The 26,577-nt window shown below is 37.0% G+C and overlaps 1 protein-coding gene across 1 annotated transcript; it reads right to left on the bottom strand.

Moving 5' to 3' along the window:
• Window positions 1-6,216: 6,216 nt before the first annotated feature.
• On the bottom strand, window positions 6,217-8,161 carry LOC111892605 (probable polyamine oxidase 5). Its single transcript, XM_023888659.3, has one exon. It carries the CDS (start codon window positions 7,951-7,953, stop codon window positions 6,361-6,363), a length of 1,593 nt encoding a protein of 530 aa, XP_023744427.1. The 5' UTR covers window positions 7,954-8,161; the 3' UTR covers window positions 6,217-6,360.
• Window positions 8,162-26,577: the final 18,416 nt, after the last annotated feature.

Here is a 26,577-nt window from a genome sequence, read left to right on the forward strand (position 1 = left end):
CTCATCACCCTCAAACTACGGTACCAGTGGGGCCCTCTCCCTGAACTTGGCGGTAATCTCCGCCACTGACTCAGTCGTCTGTCTCATATCAAGAAACTCCCTGGCTAGCTGCTAAATCTCCACAACTGACACAAACTCAGCCCTAAACTTGGTCACAAAGTCCATCTAAGTCATAGACTCAATGTCTGGGGCTCCCAACAAGTCACTGACTGCCTCCCACCAGTCTCTAGCTCTGTCCTTCGACCTTCGACCCCTTAGGGCAGAAGCTCGTCAACTATGCATACTCGATGTCTACAATCCATCTCCTGGACATAGTGGGGTCCTTCACCCCATGAAAATATGGCACACCACATCCTCTGATATCCTTAAGGGAGAGCGTGTATGTCCCTGACTAGCCAGGTGCCATGTCACTCCTGAACGCCCTAAGGCACTCCTCCATCAGCTCGATGATGCCTTCTTTGATCGTCCCAAAAATCACCGGGGTCACCTCAAGGATGCCTCTCGTAATCTCAGATGCGATAAACTCGCGTAATCCGTCATCAACCGGCTCGGAACCCGAACCCGAACCCGAACGTGATCCAGACCCTGAACCTCCTGCTCCGTGACATGTCACCACCATTATGAAACAAAACACATAATCGTCAGGGTCATACATAACATCGAGAGGTCTCACACACTCTACAAGTTCCCTGGTTCTATCTCATCCCTCCTTAACTCGAGCACGAATCCTCTGCTTTAAGTAGTACGGGCCCATACTACCTTCCACATCTATTTGTACTTTCCTCAAGGATTGCCTTGACTTCACCAAGTCCTTTTCACTACTACTTCTCGCTGCACTATTCTCATCCTAGGCTTACCCTAGGATAACCTCCAACCCACTCTCCGTCATCAGCTGCATAAGAAGTCCTTGCTATCTCTCCCTAACTAGCTCGTGAATACCATTACGTATTACTAAGACTAGATAATTCTTCGAATGAGGGGTCCTCCCCTACAATGGTTAGATTCAGACAAGAGCTGCGATATAGGGCTAGACCTAACCTTCTGAAACTATTTAGTCCTCGCAATATGTAACTTAACGTATTCATTTAATAGTTAATTAAAGATAACTAAGACTCCTAAAAGCACAAAGCACGCAACATTCGGGCATTGAGTAATCCAAACGAAGCATATCCTAATCAGACTATCATATCATTGACTAATCAGTACTATCGTGCAGCTCAATAAGCACATACAACATGTATATCAGGCATCTTCTTAGATTTTTAGCCCTAATCTGGCATGCAGTTCTCATACACATACAATAGGCATATAAAGCATCCTTCCTAGATCCTTAACCCTAATCTAGCATGCAGTTCTCATAATCATATCATATATCATTACAAACATGTATGGGTATCTTGGTGAAAACTTACTTGAGCTCGGCCGATTACATGCATCACACACCTTGTTCTTTCTCAAAACTCTTGATTTTTAATTTTTGAAAAATTGTTTTCTTTGTAAAAAAATTTCCAAACCCCCGATTTGAGTCCAGACACCCCCAAAGGTGTGTCTGAATCCCTCAAACCAAGGCTCTGATACCAACTTGTAGCATCCCAAAAATACAGTCCAAAAATTTCATTTTTAATTTAATAATTCATAAAACAGATTACCGAAAACATCAATAAGTTATCTCGTATCATACTCAAACCCCATGTATCAAATATTTCAAAACATGTACTATAAAAATAATATCAGAGTACATCTCCCATAGATCTCATATGCGGAAAATCGTGTGTGATGTGTTGCTATCATGTCGGCTCCTTTCCCTTCGAAGAAGAAGGACCTGAAACCAAAACCGTAAGCACAAAGCTTAGTGAGTTCCCCTATTATACCACATAAGCATATACTATCAGGTATATCTGGGTGCCCGACCTACCATGTTGAGCATACCTGGGTGCTCAACCTACCCATGTTAGGCATACCAGGGTGCCCAACCTACCCTTGTCAGACATACCGGGGTGTCCGACCAACTCCTGTCAGGCATATCTGGGTGCCCGACCTACCCTTCGGTATATCTCAACCGGTTACGGGGACTATTTCACCTCCTACCAGTACCATATAATAATATATCATAAACATACTGCTAGACATATATGGGTACTGTATACCCCTTCGGTCTTTTTCAACCGGTAACCGGGGACTATTTCACCCCTCCTACCACTATCACATAATATCATAGCATCCTAGCATATAAATCATAGCAAATAGTGGCAGACAATTATCACAAAGACAATCATCTCAACTATAAACAACTACTAGTGGGCCGACATTGGTGCCTTCGACCCACTTCTACTGGAAGGTAACTCACCTCGATAATTGTGAATAGCTGCAAAAACTCCTGCTCTGAAATCAACCCCTCGTAGACTCCTACACATAAACATTTCCTTTAATTACCCTTTTCATAGTCATAACCCCTTAAGGATCAACCTTGGTCAAAATCATAGTCAAAGTCAACATCCTGGTCAAAGTCAACATTTTGGTCAAAGTCAACATTCTAGTTGACTCAACTCGCCGAGTTGGTCCATCAACTTATCGAGTTCAATGAATCAGAAACCCTGAATCGCGATCCAACTCACCGAGTTCTTTCATAACTCGTCGAGTTCCTCCTTATCCATAGAATCAGGACTTCTTCAATCAACTCATCGAGTCATCCTTGAACTTGTCGAGTTTTGCGTTTTACAGACTCGGGATACTTCGACCCAACTCGTCAAGTTCCTCTATGGACTCGACGAGTTCTTCAGTCTGTTGAGCCATCTTAATAAATTAAGCTCTTATCCTTCAGATCTAAGCCCCATACTTCATCCACATACTCAAAGTGTCATTTTAAGGGTAAAAGTTTCCAACTTTACACGTTAATATCCCTACTTAATGGGTTTAGCCCAAAACCTAATTCTTTAAGACCTAGATCTTGATCCAAAAGCCACAAGACTTCAAACTAAAGCATAACAACTGAGATCTAGACCCTAGATACCATATGAACATGTAAAGTCCCTGACTTTCTCTCCATGCATGGCCTTTTGGAGCTTAAAAGACCAAAATGGCATCCTAAAGTTTGCATGAGACTTCCATGGCCATAAAGTTTGCACCTCTATGCCATGAAAGTCCTTCTAGACCACAGATCTTAAAGAGTAATCACTTGGGACACCCAAATCTCAAAAGCTAGCAATCTTGGACCAAGACATGAGGAAATCACCCCAAAACTATATCTAAACATTGAGTAGACAAGATAGGAGCTTTATACCTCCAATGCACCAGAAATGGAGCTCAACTTCTGGATCTACTCTTCTCCTTCACTTCCTTGCTCCTTCTTCAAGTCTCTTCTTCTTCCAAACCTCAAGAATGCACCAAAATGGCTCAAAACTATGAAAAACGTATTAGGGTTTCGTGGTTAAAGGCTAAGGTGTTTAAATAGGGTGTTAAGCCCTGAAAATTAAACTGGGCGACGTGAACTTCGTTTTGGTGCATTTGGAATTTCATAAATGCAATGATTTTTATCTACATGTACATAATTTCTTTGAACCCAAGTTGTTTGGCATTTGCAACCCTATGTGCATGGAGGAGAGAGTCTTTGTAACTTAAGACTTACAAGGCTAAGAAGCATTTAGATTTATAAACTCATTTTCTTTTTATACTCCCACCCATGTGGGATAACATAAAACTCACTTAACCCCTTGTTAATTTTTCCAACTACCTCAATTCCACATGTATTTTTTTTTGTTATTTTAATCCGTTTATGATGTACAATATATCAAAACATAGGTATCATGGAAAATCATTTTTCCTTGTTGATGATGTTTAGGGTTCGAAATTCGTGCTCTAAATAGAAAAAACCTATAAATGATATGGATAATCGTGACTTGGAATATCAATGCCTTTGACTTGGGATGTCAATCATTTAACTTTGGGGTGTCGTCAAATTCACCCAAAGAATTCAAAACATCAATCACAAACTATCGACGGAAATTACCGATTGACCGACAATAACAATCAAAATTCCCGATGTCAAAAACACCCCCTCCCCTGAACGACGATGGCTAGAATGAGCAATTGTTATTATATTTGACTGTTGGCAGAGAAAGTCGCTCACACTTTTAATCTCAACTAAAACATCGACTCAACATAGACCCGTACTCGTTAATTTGAAATTAAATTCCTTAAATTAAATTCTTGAGTATTTATTAATTTCATTATTTTACAACTAAAAATAGAATGTTGATATAATCATTTATAAAAGTCAATATTTTTGTATGTGTAGTGAAATGATTATACAAGATTAAAGTGAAAAGTAATTATTGGCAGCGAAAGTGATATTGGTGATGTTTGATAGGAAAAGTGGGTCATATATGTTTTGCTCTTTGCATAAATATGTTTCATAATTAGCCATTAAACTGGAAAGGCCGAATATTCATTGGCCAAGGAGAGGATGACAACAAATAGGTGTTTCTTTGTGCACAAATAATGAACATAAGGGCGCATATATAATCTTTCTTTTGCATAAAAATAAAATAAAATAATCAGCATCATCTTTTGGTGAAAACTATTGTATCTTACCGATTAAAAGTGGTAATGTAGTCAAACAAACATTAATCTAAGATGTATTTATTTATTTTTTATTTATTTTCTAAAACATTTCATTTAATTTCACTTGTATATCAAGATTGTCAAGATATATACACTCAATTGTTTACATATCTTTTCTTTGATGTTATTTAATTTCAATTTTAGATATTCTAACCTCGAAGATCATAACTTGAAATTTCTACCCCCTTATCTTTAGAGAAATGAGAGGCAATGACAAGGTGCAAGAACTAAAGGGGTGGGTGGGTGGGGTGGGGGAGCTATCCATCATTAACAAAAAGGTGATCTATATGTGTTCACTTTTGTTTGATTCGAACTCTATCTATCTTGGATTCAACCTCAACAAAATTCAAAACTTGAGTTGCATACTGATTTAAACTCCATCTTGACACAAAAGATGATTTGTTTCTTTGACTTTCCGAAAAGGTCAAACCTCAGTTACCCATAATCCAATTGTCAAAACAAAGAATCCAATGTCTATAACTTTAATTAAAGTTTTAGGTTATTTTATAGATTTAAACCAACGGGAATAAGAGGTTCTGCCATTTAAGGACAGTTATGTCCTATATCTTTAAGGACAGTTGGAGGAGAAAGAGGAAGGGATTGATTTTGCATTATTTAGAGGTATCTATAGTATACTGCTGTACCCAATTGGGAAGGGCTCTGTTGATCACTACTACAGGACTAGATGTCCCAATGTATGTCTGCATGTGCATGAAACTTGACCTATCAAAGGGCCATGGGTCCTACACAAACCAATAACACTAAATTTCACTAAAAAGATCAAGGCAATCTCATCACCATAGACATCTCTCCACTTGTCTCTTTACTTGGGACATTTTGCAATTTGCAAAACAGCAAAACAAATCACTAATTTTCTAAAATAAAAAGTACATATCTTTTTCAAGATATGCACATATATACTGCCTTGTGCACGTTCACGTTCTTGCATGTTTATCCTAACAGTAAGTATAAAAAGATCCATAAGCGAAATGCTCATCATATTCCTTGTTTTAGCTAGGACATATTCGTGTTGGTTGTGGAACTAGTTGGTACTGCATACTGTCTTGTATATTATTGCATACGTTCTTGCATGTTTATCCTAACAGTAACTATATAAAGATCCATAAGCAAAATGCTCATCATATTCGTTGTTTTAGTTAGGACATATTCATGTTGGCTGTGGAACTGGTTGGTACTGCATACTGTCTTGTATGTTTGCTCTAACAGTATGGTGTAAGATTTTCTAAATGAGGTCGTATGTTCAATATTTGGGCATTATCTTCCTTGCTTTACAATATTCATATTGGCTGTGAGACTGGTTGGTAAGGGCGTATACATGACACAGATGACATTTACTTTTCTTTTTATATACTATTTTTTGTAGATCTATTATCGAGTTATGTTCATGGAGTCGTGAATAGGGACACATAAGAAACGAAAATTCGAAAACCAACCAAGAAAGAACCAATTTTTATCCGATCCAAAGCTCTCTTTATAAGCAAATTCACCACTAAAACATGTATTCAATGATAAAGACAATCTCAAAACATCAAAAAGATAGCCCATGAAAGAGCAATAGAAAACTCAAAAAGAAGCTTCTTGAAAATGTCCCCATCTCTCCCTTTCAATCACCAAATATTGAGTATGATACATCATTAGAGAAAAGGGTGTTCCAAAAAAATAACAAAAAACAAAAACCTAATAATCATCTAATAATCCAAACAAACATGATCATACGTCTCATACATCAATACAATTATAATGTTCAAGAAGCCTATTGGCTTCCCGAAGACCACTGAAATAAGCACCATGAGTCGTGGAATAATGAGTTCTATGTGTTGCTTCCCCTGCAAAAAGAATCTGAAGCGGTGAACTACCATTTGTCAATGGCTCCGCAAGTGAATCCATGTCTTTGCTACTTGATCCAACGGCTATAAAACTATATGATCCCATAAACAACGGATCACTCCCCCATCGACTTTTCAAAACCTTATCAAATTTGCAACTTTTGATCGCATTTCCGTTGCATTTTTTAAACGACAAGAAGCTAGAAATGGTTGTGGAGACCTCATCAAGAATCACTTCATCTGGAAGTGCTTCAAGCTTATGTGCTTCATCACCTGCAAACCAAGATAATAACACGCTCGACTTCTCATAAATTGGTGACAAAGAAGAAGTTTTTCTGATCCACCATGGAATTTTAGGGTTCTTCAATTGATCTTCGGATTTATGGAACACCATTTGTAAGAAGGGAAACCGATCAAGATCAGGATCTGGGCTTAGTTTCAAGAAAAGCTTGTTGACGACACCATACCCGAGTCTTGAAATGGCTTCAATCTTGTAACTTGGGAGTGGGGGATTGAATTTGAAAATACCCGAATTGGAATCGGAATCGGAATCCGCGATTCCGGCTTTGAGAACTCCTAATGAAACGGTGACTATAACATGGTCTGCAGACATGGTTGTGCCGTCAAGAAAATGAATCTTTACCGGTCTTGAACCCGAACCGGGATCGGAACCGGAACCGGAATCGGAATCGGAGTCGGAATTGGAACCGCATTCAGGGTGCCACTCGATATCATGAACTTTCTTGCCTAATTGAATAACACCAGATGGTAAAACAGATGCTAATGATTCAATAATGCTCGAATAACCTTTAGCGATGGTGATTTCTTCACCAGGGAACATAACATATTCGCTTTCTGCTATGTAATCAAGATTATGTAAATCATTAGCAGCTGTAAAAGTTCTTTGGGTGTTTTCATGCATTGCGAAAATCGATTTTTCTAATGATTTCCTATTCCAATCCCCACAACCATTCACCTCGTTTCTTGATTTTAGTTTCTGATAAGATTCCAGACCTTTTTCAAGAAAAGACCCGACACTTGTAATCCCACCAAGATTTTCTTCAATTCCATCTGGTACTACTGATTTCTTTTTCCCTTGAGCAAAATCCATTAAACTGAAAAAAAGATTTGAAATCGGGTCAACAAGAGATGGATTTAACACATACCCATTTTCATCAATGGTGATTGGATCATCAAGGAATCCATTCATGCACTCCCATGGTTTCTCTGATTCCAACGAACCGATTTCTTGAGCAATCTTGTGAACTGGGCTGCCTCCAATTCCATGGATCCAAGTAGCTCCCATCTCAATTCTGTCACCACCGAACTCCGAGGTGTTAATCCTTCCTCCAATTCTATTCCCGCCTTCAACAACACAAACCTCAAATGCACCATTTTTTGCACCGGATTTGTACAGCTTGTTTGCAGCTGTCAAACCTGCCATTCCCGCCCCAATTATCACTATTCTTGGCTTCTTTATAACCATTTTGCCTAAAAACTTGTGATAATTTCTGGGTTTTCAAGAAAGAAAGATTTTATTTGCAGAAAAGATTGTGTGTTTGAGCTTATGACACTGTGAACATAGAGAGGGTTTTCTTTTTCTCTTTGTTTTTAGTGAAAAAGAAACAAGAATGAGAGAGGTGATGAGTGATGAGGTTAAGTTTTAAACGAAGAAGAGAACATAAAAATAATACTTCGTGTTGAAGAAGCACCTAATTCTTTTATTTTTGGCGGACCCAAGAATTTCTTTAACAAAAGAATCTTTAGATTTTTTTTAAGTTGTTAATGGTACTTAAATTAAATTAAGTTGTATTTTATTTACATTATTATTGGTTAAAATTAAACATTTTTATGTTTCGTGAAAGGAAATTACAAAAAAAATACTTTAAAATATGTTTTTGAATAAATGTTTTTTATTTGGAACTGGAAGAGGAAATAATCCCTTCAATGACAACCAATATATTTCTGTCTTTTTGAAAGAAACAAAGGCATACTATATTCGAGAAAGAAGAAGATAACAAAAAGTATGAAAATTTAAATAGTTGCCATAGATTTGATTTCAATTATCGAAAGAAAGCTAGGGCTATGGTTTTTTTTTTGTTTGGACATTGCTACTATGATGTATGGCCAGATTAACACACAGTTTCAATGAAATCTTGACATATGAATACAACAAAACACTCATAGTTACTATAAGATCCCGACATATGCATCATTGTTTCTTTTACAGTTTGTTACACAATAAATTAGACTTTTTTAAGGTTGATTGACTGGTATAGCAACTAACTGTTTCGTTTTATTTTTGATGATATAGGCAATGGAAATTGAGTAAATTAATTCATTTTACACAATAAATTAGATTTTATTTAATTATTATTATTTTTTAAAGAAATTGACTATTTCTTATATTTTTGCAAAATAACCACATAGTGTGGAATGAAGCATTTCAGGACCTGTTTTTAAATCGGCACTGTCTTTGCTAAATATAGATACCTCTTCGTGAGATTTGACAATACTATTAATCAATTCCATAATGGGTATTGTTTTACCCATGCCAGCTCAAATAACCGCACTTTCGTACTTGACAATTGTTACTCAAAACATGCTACATGCATATTTATAAAAACAATATTTTACATTGATAAAGTGATTACAAACGACTGGATAAAAACCGACTATTACAAAGTGTTATATATTACACAACTACCCAGGATACTATATTTTTATACATACAAAATCCCTAAATACAAAAGTAATATTACAACTATTCTAAACCTTCCAACAGTATATGACTATACTGGTTACTTATCTCCTGCAAATTTGTTTAACATTGAGAGGTAAGCGGTGACGCATAATGAGTTCAATAATAGATACAATATAACGTTATGTCATATATATACTTCAATATGGCAGAAGCAAAGATGAACAAAGAACAACAAAGGCATATGCGAATCATGTGACAAAATTTCCATATCAATCATTCATTAGATTCAAAGATACACAATCAATGAGACATAACAATTTCCATACTTGATATACATCAATAAAGCTTTGCCCCAATTGGCACAGAAGATGTACAACTTAGAGTTAACATTTTGGTAAATTTCAGGCTTATAGCCCTGTCTAACTTTCTGTCAATATCATCGAATAGAAATCATCCTCTTACGGAGACATGTTCTACATGGTCAGAGGCTACATACCAGTACCTATGTGAATCTAAGTCATTTCACTGATCACATGGTCAAAGGTATTACTTTGCAATTAAAAATAGCGAATAAAAATAACACGGGAAAATGACACCGAATAATAACACTGAAAAGCATATAGCACATATAACACATAACATACAATTGTTCCCATATATCAAACTCACCTTAAAATAACCGGGAGTTAAAATAGTAATTTGAGCAGCATTTCGGCTCCAAGTATGAATTTATTCGTTGAAAACCTATAGATTTATTGAAAAACCGGGTTCTGCAAAGGTAGAGCTTCAAATCGAAAAGATAAATTTCTCGGGCTTCACAGGCACTTCGGGGGCGTGTTTTGGGTGTTAAAAATGATATCGGGGCTTTGGGGGATGTCAAAATAATAAAAATATTAAAAAGGGGGTGAAAATGGCTAATTTCCCATTTTACTCAGGAGGGTTCGCAACCCTCCTATTTATAGGGTGAGATCCGAAGTCATCGGCTGAGAGGGGTGAGTCAGCGAGGGCAGGTGGCAGCAGGAGGCGAAGGCATGCGACGCGCATGCAAATGGCCACCTGTGCGAGGTTCGGACGTGACACGGAGCGAGGCGCATAGGACGCTGGTTGGTTGCGACTTCGATCGAATCTGGAAGCGGCACGCGTCGACTGGTCAGACACGAGGCTGATCGTGAGAGCGGTGATGTGGCCGACATTATTCATGCGAAAATTCTCGAAAATTGTGCCCCAATCTTCTAAAATCCATAACTTTCTCATACGGGCTCTGTTTTTGACGTTCTTTATATTCACGTGTAGGTGGGAATATAATCTACAACTTTTGTTTAGATTTCGTCGACTAATTTTGACTTTAGTTTTAATATTATTATTTTTAAGACCGGGACAGGAAAATCCGTTAAAAATTCATAACTTCTTCATTCGACGTCCGTTTTCGTCAGACTTTTTACCGTTGTACTACTTTTAACGAGACCATCGATTCTCATTTAGGTTGTTTTGGCTAAATATCGTTCGATCTTTATTTCGAGTTTTTAGCTGTCTACCGCTATTCCGAAACTTAGTATATCATAACTTCCTCATACGAAGTCAGATTTTGGCGTTCTTCTTATCGAACTTCTCGGTTTAACGAATACTATGACTTTCATTTAGATCATTAAGGCTAAAAAGTAGTTTATCAAAAAATCACTTTTTACGTCATTCGGCACCATGCTTGTTTTGTTGCGGATCTTCGATTGGTTATAATTTCTTCGTTATAACTCGGATTTCGATGAGGTTTTCGCCTACATGTTTATAATGAGATTATCTACAAATTTGAATAATAAAAGTTTACTTATTTCAAATTTTATATTTTCTCTAAATTTCACTATTTGGCTTTTAATTGGAATCTTATAAGACTTCCAATATTTTTTGAGTAATTGTAAACATAGTTTTACTTCATTTCTAGTAAAAACTATCCGTTAGAACTCAACACTCGATTTCATATAATATTTCATAATATTATTCACTTTTATAATTTACAATACATGATTTCAAAACGTGTATGTTACAAATACCTCCTCCTTTTGAGGATTTCGTCCCCGAAATCATAACGATTAAAATACATGAGGATATTTCACTCTTATCTCATTCTTATTTTTTTTCCAAGTATAATTTGGGTCTCGATGGTGTTTCCACTTGACAAGCACTAATTCCACTTCTTCATTACGTAAATGAGTCATTCTTTCACTTACGATCTCTTCTACATATCTTAACTTATTATCCAGTTTTACCTCGGATAATGAAACCGTTTCATCATATATGCTTAAGCATTTGCACAGATAACTCACTTAAAACACAACATGAATACCTACCAAATCTTCAAGCAATTCCAAGTGGTATGCTTGTTTATTAATTTTCTGGATGATTTGGAAAGGATCAACAAATCTAGGACTTAGTTTTCCTTTTTTTTCTAAATCATACAGTTCCTTTCCATGTGGATACCTTCAGTATTACAAATTCACTCACCTGGAATTCTATAGGTCATCTTCTCTTTTCTGCATAGAACTTTTGTCGATCCTGGGCCACTTTCATTCTTTCTCATACCAATTGAATCTTATCAGTGGTATATTGAATCAATCCAGGGCCTCCAAGGATCTTATGTCCTATATCTCGCCAACATAATGGCATACGACATTTACGACCATATAATGCTTCATATGGTGGCATTTTGATTGAAGCTTGGTAACTATTATTATACGAAAATTCTACAAGAACAAGTACTTGTCCCAGTTACCACCGAATTCCAAGACACATGCACGAAGCATATCTTCTACTGTTTGGATCGTTCTCTCCGTTTGACTATCTGTCTGGGGATGATAAGTTGTGCTTGAGAGCAACTCGAGATCCCAATTCACGTTTCATACTCGCCCAAAAGTGAGAAGTGAAGCGAGTATCACGATCAGAAATAATCTTTAGTGGCACTCCATGTCTCGCGATGATTTTTTCTAAGTAAACTTGTGCGTATTTCTCCATTAGAACTGTTGTACGTATGGCGAGAAAATATGCACTCTTAGTCAGCTGGTCCACAATTACCCAAATGCTATCATTCTATATAGCAGTCTTAGGCAATTAGAGTAGAACCAGACATAAGGTTAATTCGGAATTCTACTTGCCTATTCAGGGTAGTCCAGGCAATTCGTCAGGAAGATCATCAAGATTTTCATTAATAATGGAAAAATCATTTACAATTTTCTTCCCCTCTCTTGAGATATCAACTGCATTAGCCGGATAAGTAGCATATCCCTTCGATATAAATTTACGAGTTTTTAAAAAGGAAGTTATTATTTTTGACGTAGACATAAATAGAATCTTCTTCTTCGATAGGGATGTATACTATCTCTTCGTAGCACAAGAGTTTTGTGTGGTTCTTTGACAACCAATCCATGCTGAGAATAATATCAAAGTTGGGCAAGGAGATAGGAATTAGGTTAGCAAGAAGATTATAACCTTCAATTCCTATGACACTATCCCTATAGACTTTATCAGCAAGTAATGATATACTTCCTATGTTATCTATATGAAATGATTGGACAATTGCGTAACAAGCAATTTGAAAAGAATGTGCGAATTTATAAGGCACGAAAGAATCTGAGGCATCAAAATCAAATAAGATGTGAGTGGATCTAGAGTTTACGAGAAAATTACTAGTCACAACATTCAAGTCCTAACTTACTTCTTCTGTGGTAATCTAAAATGTACGACATTTAACTTTTGGTTTGCTAAACGATTGTCAAACTCTTCAAACTTCTTAGTTACTAGTGGTGCTCAAACCTGCACCCGCTCATCATTCTCTATTGGACCTTCGATCCTAATCTTTGAGTTAAAACTCAATTCTCATTGCATACTCCTGCTCCTTCTTGGTTTATAGACTAAACCCAAGATAAGGTCTTTACTTTTGCTACAACAACAACTCGAATGGTCATATTCTAATGACCTTTGATTTTATAACACACAAAACACATAACAAACCAAACTCTTGTATTAGAATCAGATCAAATAAATCGAGCTGATAGAATAGAGAAAACAAAAAGAGTTTGATCAACACGTGGATGCTTTGAAACTGAAAGAATAGCACCACGTATCTCTAATTCGTGCTTTCGTACATACACATCAATTTTGTTAAATGACATAATATTTCGATTGATTACGAAATCACGGATTTCATACTGTAATCCTTCCATGAATAACTAAATTCTTCATCGCCTTCATAACAGGTAACATCTCTAGTTAATGGTTGCTCAATTCTTTAATGAAGATCGTTATATTTCTATCGACCATCTCGACCATCTCCCTCTTGACTGAAGTTTCGTCATTACTCAATACATAGCTTTCTAAACCAATCAACTTTATCTTTGTAGATTTATATTAATTGGACTCCACTCTTTATGACATTAAGATTTGAATGATAATTATCTTCTTAGTCATTACCGAAACGAAGGTAACGACACACATGAATAAAACGGAATCATTTACTAGCTTCTTGGTAACCTTGTGACTTTCCCTAAAACAAGCGTGAGTACTGTGCTTCCGATAGTATAGGCCTCTACTACCATTCACACCTACTCATACTCGTCTCAAGTATTGTCTCGCAGTTTTCCAAGTCACCATTCAAAATCACAAAACAACTTATCACACATGAATGTGTTGAAACAAATACATACAACAATATCTCCTAGACTCAACTAGGGTTTTCACGTTTCTATCAAACATATCTTGGATTACTTATACTCGCCTTCTAAAATTCTTCTCACGCATATGCTCGATCTAGCATATTCTAATACTTTTTCATAGGTCGATAGAATTTTACTTCCAATTCTTCATATAAATTCTTTCTCGGGTAGTGTCTACTCTGCAAGACATACTACACCCAAAATTTACTCTAGCAATGTAGAGACAAACGATTTTCAACTACTTGCATCATCTTCTAACTTATGTAATTCATCATGCACATTTGTTCATTTCATTATCCTTCCATGACATCGTTATTCTTGTATCTGAGTAAGTGTTCTTCTTATGGTTGTATCTTTTAAGTCTACTTCATAGGAGTCTATCCTAAGAAGTCTGCATTATAGCTGCATCTCAGCAAGCTCTACTAGCTTCAACTTGGTTCTCTGTCATTCCTAACTACAACATTCCTTCTCATACAATACTATGGGTGTATTGTTTCTTCAACTAAGCATTCTACCTTACTTAAACAATTAAGTTACTTAACCTTTTATTACTAAATGATTTAATTCACCATCCTAATCATGTATGTTAAAGTCGGCTTAACACACAATGGAACTTCCATAAGGATGTGATAGAAGTCAATCATCACTCAGTATTATTAAATACTAAGTCTGAGCATCTTATATAATATTACTACTTGAACTACATACTACATCACAAAGTCTTCGCCTATTGAGTCTGAAAAATTTCATTAGCCTTTCCTTTGATCTTCATTTAATTCTTCTAAATCTTGTACCACATTAATTTTAATACTGTCGAAGTAATTATCACCATCTTCAGTTCTTCCGACTCTATAAACAATCACTGCTTCAACCTGGACAACGGTGGAACAACTTCATGGATTTGTACCAACACATTTATCTCTCCCAAATGTGTTTCAAACGCACATCATTCTTTTAAAGATGTTATTATTTCATCAAATTTATACTTTGAATTTACAACACCACTCTATTGGTATTAATACACTATTTAAGATTTCACCTGGTAAATATTATTTTACAATATCCCTCGATCGTTTATCTACAAACTTATCGATGTCGATTATTATAAGTCTCTTTATCACTTTGAAAAGTTTCATGTAAATTCTAATATAGAAATTCTTAGAATTCTAAACATAAAAATCTTCTCTTCTAAACCAAGGTCGGCAATAGACCTTAAACTTTCTCAAATAATAGCAATTATAGATAAGCATTCTAAGGCATGCTATATTCATTTATCATTTAGCACATATTAGAATATAAGGCATATCTCCTCTTAATATTCTAGTGCTTGTCTCCATTTAGGTATTCAACCTAAAATATACTAGATACATATCGTATCATCTTCACATAACAATTCATGTTTAAGTCTAGAAATTCTCAAAATTCCTAGTTCACTTGAAATAATTCTCTGAAAATTTTGAAGTAACTTAATATCTAAGAATACTAGGGTTTATCACTACCCAATACCCCACTTAAGTATTTCCTATGGTTTGTATCCATATAATTATTATGAATCCAGTTCATATATTGAACTTCCAACAGTTTAAGTCTAAATACCAATCCGTGGTATTTAGTTCACTTACACTATTGCTCTGATACCATGATTAAAAGACCCACTTTCGTACTTGACAATTGTTACTCCAAAACATGCTACATGCATATTCATAAAAAACAATATTTTACATTGATAAAGTGATTACAAACGACTGGATACAAACCGACTATTACAAAGTGTTATATATTACACAACTACCCAGGATACTATACTTTTATACATACAAAAATCCCTAAATACAAAAGTAATATTAAACCTATTCTAAACCTTCCAACAGTATATGACTATACTGGTTACTTATCTCCTGAAAATTTGTAAAACATTGAGAGGGTAAGCGGTGACGCTTAATGAGTTCAATAATAGATACAATATAATGTTATGCCATATATATACTTCAATATGGCAGAAGCAAAGATGAACAAGGAACAACAAAGGCATATGTGAATCATGTGACAAACTTTCCATATCAATCATTCATTTGATTCAAAGATACACAATCAATGAGACATAACAATTTCCATACTTGATATACATCAATAAAGCTTTGGTCCAATTGGCACAGAAGATGTACAACTTCGGATTAACATTTTGGTAGATTTCAGGCTTATAGCCCTGTCTAACCTTCTGCCAATATCATCGAATAGAAATCATCCTATTACGAAGACATGTTCTACATGGCCAGAGGCTACATACCAGTACCTATGTGAATCTAAGTCATTTCACTGATCACATGGTCAAAGGTATTACTTTGCTATTAAAAATAGCGAATAAAAATAACATGGGGAATGACACCGAATAATAACACTGAAAAGCATATAGCACATATAACACATAACATACAAATGTTCCTATATATCAAACTCACCTTGAAATAACCGGGGGTTAAAATAGTAATTTGAGCAGCATTTCGGCTCCAAATATGAATTTATTCATTGAAAACCTAGAGATTTATTGAAAAACTGGGTTCTGCAAAGGTAGAGCTTCAAACCGAAAAGATAAATTTCTCGGGCTTCACGGGCACTTCGGGGCGTGTTTCGGGTGTTAAAAATGATATCGGGGCTTCGGGGGATGTCAAAATAATAAAAATATTAAAAAGGGGGTGAAAATGGCTAATTTCCCATTTTACTCGGGAGGGTTCGTAGCCCTCTTATTTATAGGGTGAGATCCAAAGTCATCGGCCGAGAGGGGTGACTCAGCGAGGGCAGGTGGCAGTAGGAGGCGAAGGCACGTGGTGCGCATGCGAAGGGCCACCTGTGCGAGGTTCGGACGTGACACGGAGCGAGGCGCGTCGGACGCCAGTTGGCTACAAATTTCGGTTGAATCCGGAAGCGGCACGCGTCAACTGGTCGGACACGAGGCTGATCGTGAGTGCGGTGATGTGGCCAGCACTATTCATGCGAAAATTCTCAAAAATTGTGCCCCAATCTTCTAAAATCCATAACTTTCTCATACGGGCTCCGTTTTTGACGTTCTTTATATTCACGCGTAGGCGGGAATATAATCTACAACTTTTGTTTAGATTTCGTCGACTAATTTTAATATTATTATTTTTAACAGACCGGGATAGGAAAATCCGTTAAAAATTCATAACTTCTTCATCCGACGTCCGTTTTCGTCAGACTTTTTACCGTTGTACTATTTTTAACGAGACCTTCGGTTCTCATTTAGGTTGTTTCGAATAAATATCGTTCGATCTTTATTTCGAGTTTTTAGCTATCTACCGCTATTCCGAAACTTAGAATATCTTAACTTCCTCATACGAAGTCAGATTTTGGCGTTCTTTTTATCGAACTTCTCGGTTTAAAGAATACTACGACTTTCATTTAGATCACTAAGGCTAAAAAGTAGTTTATCAAAAACTCACTTTTTACGTCATTCGGCACCATGCCAGTTTTGTTGCGGATCTTCGATTGATCATAATTTCTTCGTTATAACTCGGATTTCAATGAGGTTTTCGCCTACATGTTTATAATAAGATTATCTACAACTTTGAATAATAAAATTTTACTTATTTCGAATTTTATATTTTCGCTAAATTTCACTATTTGACTTTTAATTGGAATCTCATAAGACTTCCAATATTTTCTGAGTGATTCTAAACGTAGTTTTACTTCATTTCTAGTAAAAACTATCCGTTAGAACTCAACACTCAATTTCACATAATATTTCATAATATTATTCACTTTTATAATTTACAATACACGATTTCAAAACGTATATGTTACACCAGCTCCCCTACATAGTCCGATTTTTCATATACGGCGATAAGGAGCTAAAAGATCTACTACTTTAATTTCGGTTTCAAAAATAGATAATTTTGTATCTAATGTATAATGGTAGTTGCAAATCTATGAATATGAAATGTTGTACTGGTATCTACATGACCTAAATTATCAACGGGCTTACCAAGCACGTTGAAAAGTCGTCCGAGAGTCGCTCTACCGACCGGAACACTTAATGGAGCACTTGTATCAATTGCGTCCATCCCTTTCGTTAGACCATTTGTAGCACTCATAGTTATAGCCTTAATTCGATTGTTTCCTAATAACTCATCTACCTCACAAATCACATTACTTGGTTGATCAACAATATCTCGACCCTTAGTTATCAGAACGTTATAAATATTAGGCATTTTGCCTGGCGGAAAGGCTACATCTAGTAACAGACCAACGATTTGGGTGATACACCCCAATGTCTTTTTGTCAAGCGTGGTGACCACAGAACTGAAGTTAACCGTATCGTTAATGTGGTTACCTCTATATATTATTTTAGATAATCAATCCATAATGGCATTTGGAACTTAAGCCTTCCTCTCTAGTCGACGTTTCGGAATTGCAGGAAAACACAATTTAGACTTACGTTTTTTTAAGGATGTTACTGGACAGGGAAGAACTCAAGCATGTATGGGTATGTGTCTTTTGTTTATGGATTATTATCTGATGTTCAAAATTTTTTATTGTGATGTTAGTAATTATTATAGAAAATAATTCGTTTGAACTTGATTTTGGTGCTATTTAGGCTTCTTTGTGAGTTACAGTAGTTTTAGAACCAATTAGTACAAGAAAAACCCTAGAAAAATTGTTCCGGAACGCTCCAAAATACGAAGAACTAATCCGAGATCCGTAAAACTAGTTTGTAATAAACACTTGAATGTGGAATGCAGTCTGGAACATAGGACATTCTAGTCTGTAAAAGTGTCTAAATTGTATTTGTAGCATAACGATACATACGAAGGGTTGTCACTACAACCTGAAAATCTAAATTAGGTGGGGGAAATAATGGCTAAGTTTTAGGGTGTCATGTTTTGGTCGGTGAGTCATTGTGCCCATGGGTATCGAATGTCACTCGTTACTATGCCATGACTTGTTATGTAATTATGTAATGAACCATCATCGGTTTGCTATCGACATATTTCTATTTCTGAAAGACAACAACATGATATATTTTTCCCGCTCGTTTATCTTCCACACAGTTTAGACACCACGTGTTTCCTTTTGTATTGGCTTCATACTCGGTGAAAGTTGTTGACTTACAATGTGACATCCCCAAAATCACGGCCAGAAAATACCGGTTTTGTTTATACTTTATTTCAAAATCAGAGTAACCTTTTAATAAAAGAGTTGCGGAATTTGTACCAAAACAAAATATGATAAAGATTTATCAAAAGCATTTCCATAGAAATGTATTTCATTAAAAAGACTCGGGATGTCATGTTCGATACAGTACATAAGTATAAACAATACATCATAGGCCTTACTACATTATTCCGTATTTACAGGCCTACATCCATTAATCTCTCATCCCAAGACATCACATCTATGCTCATGCGCCACTACCTGTAATACAAGAAACTGAGTGGGTAAGGCTTGGGAGCCTGGTGAGCACATAGGGTTTTCAACCCACAGTAAGTTTATTAACTTTATCAAACCAAACAAACCCGATTACCCATTCCCGTTATCCTCGCTTTACGTCCCTAAGACATCTAACACAAGGGACCTAGTCTAAGGACTATCATCGGGATAGACACTACTACTAAGGGGATTCCTCAGCAATAAATGTCCTTAAGGCAACCATGTAGGGGATGGAGTACATCTGGTGAGCACACAGTTCACACAGTTCAAATAAACACACAGTTCGAATAAACACCTACAGGTTGCGAGCCTTCTAGTGTTCCACTGGACTATCTAGAATAGTCTGTGGTTGTCATCTATACTCCGCTAGATGACTGGATCATCAATAACATCTACAACGAGGCCTCTTATTATTTTATTTTATCACACAACAACTATTACATCTACCCATGTTCTACCCAACACATTTTGTAGATATAAAATACATATACAGTTTAAATCATTGAAAACATGTATAAAACGTTCATCCAGCATAGATAGCAAGTATTCAGATAATATGCACACATAGAACGTAATTTATATAAACTACTTCATATCTATGTGTAAGCTGAAAGTAACTATGCACTCACCTGAAAGGTGGTGACTCAGCACTCGGACAACGCTTTGATACTCTCAAAACGATTTTCCTTCGATAAAACCTAGTACCAATACCACTAGGGTTTAGTCTAACGATAACCGCGACAAATTAGTTAGTCTGACTATTATTATTATTATTATTATTATTATTATTATTATTATTATTATTATTATTATTATTATTATTATTATTATATAAGCGTTAATAACACTCAATATAACTCATAATAATAGCCCAAATAATTATTTTAAGGACCTAATAACATTCCTATAATTATTTGAAAGCTATATTAAAAATGGCGTAAGCGTAGCACACTTACAGCGAATTTTATCGAAAACCGGAACTTAATTGGAGCAACGTTTCGAAACCGAAAGGCACTTTTTCTTGGGACTCCGGGAGCCTCGGGGCTTCCTTTAGGTACTAGGTATTTTTCCTAGGGCTTAGGGGGGGTTTGGAACTCCAGAGAGAGGAAGAAATCTAGAGAGAGAAGAAGATTTAGTGTGAAAAACCGGATGCCTTCGCACCCCTTTTATAGGCGCGAGGCCTCGCAATTACGCTGGGCGTACATCATTACTATGCGGGGCGTAGTTCGGATAAGGCTACAGGTGGCGCGACTTCGGTGGAGCTACGTGGAGGCTTGTAGACCGAGGAAAGCTCTTCGTACACGGCGTGTTCCGAGATCAAACGCTAGGTGTAGCGAGGGGTGACGTGTCGCAATCCAAAGCGAAGACCGTGGGCCGCAAGCGACGGTCAGGATTAAGCCACGTCATCAGTCTATGCCTCAGCTTCGCAAATTCACTTTCCAACTTTAAAAATTCGTAACTTTCACATACGAGCTCCGTTTTCGACGTTCTTTATATCCACACGAAGGTGGGAACGTACTCTACACCTTTCGTTTAGACTCCATCGGCTAATTTTGACTCGATTTCAAATTTTATATTATTAACATGCCGGGACATGATTGGTCCATTAAATCCTCATAACTTCTTCACTCGACGTCCGTTTTCGCCCATATTTTTCTCGTTACGCTACTCTTAACGAGATATTTGATTCTCATTTAGGTCGTGTCGGCTAAAAATCACTTGATCTAATATTCGAATTTCGGGCAGTACACCGCTAATCCGAAACTTCGAAAAATCATAACTTCCTCATACGAAGTCAGATTTGGGCGTTCTTTTTATCGATGTTCTTAGTTTAACATATTCTATGACTTTAGTTTAGATCGCTAAGGCTAAATCTCGTTCTATCGTAAATTCACTCTTTACGCTTCCCGGTATCGTGCCGGTTCCGTTGCGAAACTTCGACGGGTCATAACTTCTTCGTTATAACTCGGATTTCGGCGTTCTTTATATGTACGGAAACTTTGTGACATATTCTACAACTTGGTTAAGATTATTTATTCTAAATGATCTTTTGTAGAAAAGTCATTTTCGACCCCTATTGCCTCTAATTTGACTAGCCCGAATATGCGGGCGTTACAATTATCTCCCCCTTAGGATGATTACGTCCTGGAATCATTAACAAAACAGGGCTCGTATAATGACTCCATACATCATCTCTTCATCCTAGGTAATAATTATAACTTGTATATTCCTTCAAGTCTATCTCTTAGACTTATTGACTGTAAGCAGTGCTTAATCGTGCACCTGCTCTTTACCTCAGGTTGCTCTTTACCTCAGGTTAGACTCCAAATTATGACCTATCATCATGTGATGCACGTTTAGACTCAGGTCTCTCAGAGTTAAATTCTAAAACAGACTATGCCTTCCTTTATGTTCTAATGTGATATAATCACACTTTAACATGTAGCATTTCTAGCTACCAACTTCTTTAACAACGAGCGCGATACTTCTATTGATCGCTTTGATTTCAATCGTTTGGTTTAAGTTAGACGCTACATCGATCTTGATTTTCTAAACCACATAGCATACTTAGCGTAGTCGGACTCAATTCGATATGACCACTAGGGTCGGAACATCAACAATCTTCTAAGTCATTACCGAAACGATGGTAACAACACACTTGAATAAAACGAAATCAATTACTAGCTTCTTGGTAACCTTGTGACTTTCCCTGATCCAAGTGTGAGTCCTGTGATTCTGGTAGTATAGGCCTCTACTACCATTCACACCTACTCATACTCGTCCAAAGTATTGTCCCGTAGTCTTTCCAAGTCACCATACAAGAAAATCACATAACAGCTTAACACATCAAATGTCAAAACAAAGGTTTTTATTATTCCTTGAAACTATTACATGGGTGTTCAAGTTCATCCTAGATTATGCCTCTAATAGGCTACATCATATGACACTATCTATATGGCTTCTTCATAACTCGATCTCTATATATCCATCCTTACTCCTGATTCCTTGCATTGTCAGCTGCTTCGTCAAGGATCATTTGAAATGATCTTACCTTTGGTTTTTGCGGCACATTTGGTTTTGTAGCCCCTTCTCTATTTGGGCAGTCTTGCTTGAAGTGTCCTTCTTCACCACACTGAAAGCAGACTTCTCTCTTGGTTGTGCATTCGCTGGCGTAATGACCAGTCTTCCCGCATTTAAAGCATGTCAGATCTTTAGAGCATTTCCCGATGTGCTTCTTTCTGCACTTGTCACACCATTGCGTTCCTTCTTCAGACTTTGATAATTTTCTCTTCTCGCTGGGCCTTGAAGATCCTTCAAACTTTCTCTTCTTGCCAACCTCCATCTTGCTGGCGGCTCTTCCCTTGATCATATCCTCAACAGACTTGGCAGCCCAGATAGCTGCCTCCAGAGTAGGTGCTTGACGCACTGGCACCACGTACTCCCATGGAAGTCCTTTTGAGTACTTGTCAATTTTCATCAGCTCATCCGGAACAAGATGCAAGGCGAACTCCATCTTCTCTATGAAGTTGTTGGTGTATTCATCAATAGACATGCTTCCTTTCTTCAAGGTAAGGAATTGGTTTTCTAGCTCAAGCAAATTTTGGGCTGAGCAGTACTTACGTTTGAACTGCACCAAAAACTATGCCCATGTCAGTTGCAGGGGCTTATTGGGGCTTAGAGTCTTCCCCAGAGTGTTCCACGAACGAACCGCGCCTCCTCTAAACTGGCGTACTGCAAACATTGTTTGTAGTTTGCCTCTGCAACCACACGTCATGAAAGCTAACTCCATCTCCGAGATCCAATCCATGACCCTGATCGGATCTTCCTTTCCAGTGAAAGTCGATGGCTTGCAGGTCTGAAAATCCTTGTACTTACATCCATTCCTATCGACTTCGTCATCGTGATTGTTCCTTCTAATCACCGGTGGATCAGCTTGACCAAAGGTCTTACTGTCGTTCCCTTCCTCAGACTGCCCGTCATTCAGCTCGGGCTGCTCAATCTGAATGGTCGCTTCCTCTCGATTTTGCTGGAGCAAACGTATGGTTTCCTCCATTTGACGATCCAACATTGCCTGGATCATCGCTTGCACTCCGGCCATCGTCAATCACTGGGGGTTGATCTCGGTTCCCATTTGCATTCGCGTTTCCACTACGGGTCCTTACCATCCTGATCTATACACCGAATAAGGTGAATCTAGATCTTTATTTAGGATTGACGTTTAAACCATCCTTATCACTCCGAAACGTTTATATGCTAGTTCTAATATCGTAGTTAAACGCTTAGAATCCTAAACACATAAGGTTTCCAGATCCGGTCGGCAACAGACCATAGATCCGGTCGGCAACAGACCATAGATCCGAACAAATAATAGCATGTCAGGCACAAAGCATTTAGCACATAAAAGCATTTTAGGCATAATTCCTAAAATAAGCTAGTGCTCACACCTCACAATCATCGCTTAGCATTCTAAGTTTAAGTCTAGAAATCCTACAAATTCCTAGTTCGCTTAAACTAATGCTCTGATACCAACTGTGACATCCCAAAATCACGGCCATAAAAGACCGATTTTGTTTATACTTTATTTCAAAATCAGAGTAACCTTTTAATAAAAAAGTTGCGGAATTTGTCCCAAAACAAAATATGATAAAGATTTATCAAAAGCATTTCCATAGAAATGTATTTCATTAAAAAGACTCGGGATGTCATGTTCGATACAGTACATAAGTATAAACAATACATCATAGGCCTTACTACATTATTCCGTATTTACAGGCCTAAATCCATTAATCTCTCATCCCAATACATCACATCTATCCTCATGCGCCACTACCTGTAATACAAGAAACTGAGTGGGTAAGGCTTGGGAGCCTGGTGAGCACATAGGGTTTTCAACCCACAATAAGTTTATTAATTTTATCAAAACAAACAAACCCGATTACCCATTCCCGTTATCTTCGCTTTACGTCCCTAAGACATCTAACACAAGGGACCTAGTCTAAGGACTAGCATCGGGATGGACACTACTACTAAGGGGATTCCTCAGCAATAAATGTCCTTAAGGCAACCATGTGGGGGATGGAGTACATCTGGTGAGCACACAGTTCACACAGTTCAAATAAACACACAGTTCGAATAAACACCTACAAGTTGCGAGCCTGCTAGTGTTCCACTGGACTGTCTAGAATAGTCCGTGGTTGTCATCTATACTCCGCTAGATGACTGGATCATCAATAACATCTACAACGAGGCCTCTCATTATTTTATTTTTTCACACAACAACTATTACATCTACCCATGTTCTACCCAACACATTTTGTAGATATAAAATACATATACAGTTTAAATCATTGAAAACATGTATAAAACGTTCATCCAGCATAGATAGCAAGTATTCAGATAATATGCACACATAGCACGTAATTTATATAAACTACTTTATATTTATGTGTAAGCTGAAAGTAACTATGCACTCACCTGAAAGGTGGTGACTCAGCACTCGGACAGCGCTTCGATAATCTCAAAACGATTTTCCTTCGATAAAACCTAGTACCAATACCACTAGGGTTTAGTCTAACGATAACCGCGACAAATTAGTTAGTCTGACTATTATTATTATTATTATATAAGCGTTAATAACACTCAATATAACTCATAATAATAGCCCAAATAATTATTTTAAGGACCTAATAACATTCCTATAATTATTTGAAAGCTATATTAAAAATTGCGTAAGCGTAGCACACTTACAACGAATTTTATCGAAAACCGGAACTTAATTGGAGCATCGTTTCGAAACCGATAGGCACTTTTTCTCGGGACTCCAGGAGCCTCGGGGCTTCCTTTAGGTGCTAGGTATTTTTCCTAGGGCTTAGGGGGGGGGGGGGGGGGTTTGGAACTCCAGAGAGAGAAAGAAATCTAGAGAGAGAAGAAGATTTAGTGTGAAAAACCGGCTGCCTTCACACCCCTTTTATAGGTGCGAGGCCTCGCAATTACGCTGGGCGTACAGCATTACTACACAGGCCTCGCAATCACTCGAGCTAATCCGAAACTTCGAAAAATCATAACTTCATCATACGAAGTCAGATTTGGGCGATCTTTTTATCGATGTTCTTAGTTTAACATATTCTATGACTTTAGTTTAGATCGCTAAGGCTAAATCTCGTTATATCGTAAATTCACTCTTTACACTTCCCGGTATCGTGTCGGTTCCGTCGCGAAACTTCGACGGGTCATAACTTCTTCGTTATAACTCGGATTTTGGCGTTCTTTATATGTACGGAAACCTTGTGACATATTCTACAACTTGGTTAAGATTATTTATTCTAAATAATCTTTTGTAGAAAAGTCGTTTTCGACCCCTATTGCCTCTAATTTGACTAGCTCGGATCTGCGGGCGTTACGTACAACATGTCTTTAATACCTCATTTAATGATTGATATGGTGAAGATGCAATCTGAGTGTCGTTGTTGTATGTGTTACATAAGAAATTTTGTAGATACCCTAGACAGCCAGTGCAGGACAAATACCTTGCACTGGTAACAGATTTGTAGCAATTCAACAAGTATCAAGTAATTAACATTAAAAATATGATATAATTTGTATTAAATTTCAATTGGTGAAACATATATACTTAGGGATGAGTAATTGGGGATTACAAATATAGATAGTTGTTCGTTGTCTTTGATAAAATCAAGGAGCATCTGAACCCCACCCTCCCAAGAGTCAGCCATAGACCTTCCTATATTGTGAGACTTTATATATGCATTTAAGGTGAAAATATAGGATTTTTATGCAAAGATATTTTAACATTATTTAACTTGCTACTTGTTTAACAAATTTATTTTATATTTCCTCAATATCGGAAGCTCAGTACCCCCATACTGGGTGTGATCCCCCATGCAATTCCTTGGTTGAGGCTTATGCATTTAGGGTCAGCCTATTATGTGTATGCTTGATGTTATTGTGTTATGCATCTTATATGATCATTTTTATAACTTTCTGTAAGAGAATAACATATTATTAACCTTTATTTATTATTTTGAGCAAAATCCCCCATGGAGACCTTACAACCTACTGAATAGGAGTGTGGTACTTTGTCATGGGTTGATAGGTAGTCTTAGATAGACACAACCAATTTACCTTTTTGATTTGTTGATTTTGAGTATGTTTTAAATGACTTTATTTGTTGGTGTAACGTATAAAAGTTACCAAACAAGTTTATTTCTTTATATTTAACTAGTTACAAATTAGTATAAACATG

This window comes from Lactuca sativa, chromosome 5 (genome assembly GCF_002870075.4).
Source record: "Lactuca sativa cultivar Salinas chromosome 5, Lsat_Salinas_v11, whole genome shotgun sequence".
In the NCBI taxonomy this organism is placed as follows: domain Eukaryota; kingdom Viridiplantae; phylum Streptophyta; class Magnoliopsida; order Asterales; family Asteraceae; genus Lactuca; species Lactuca sativa.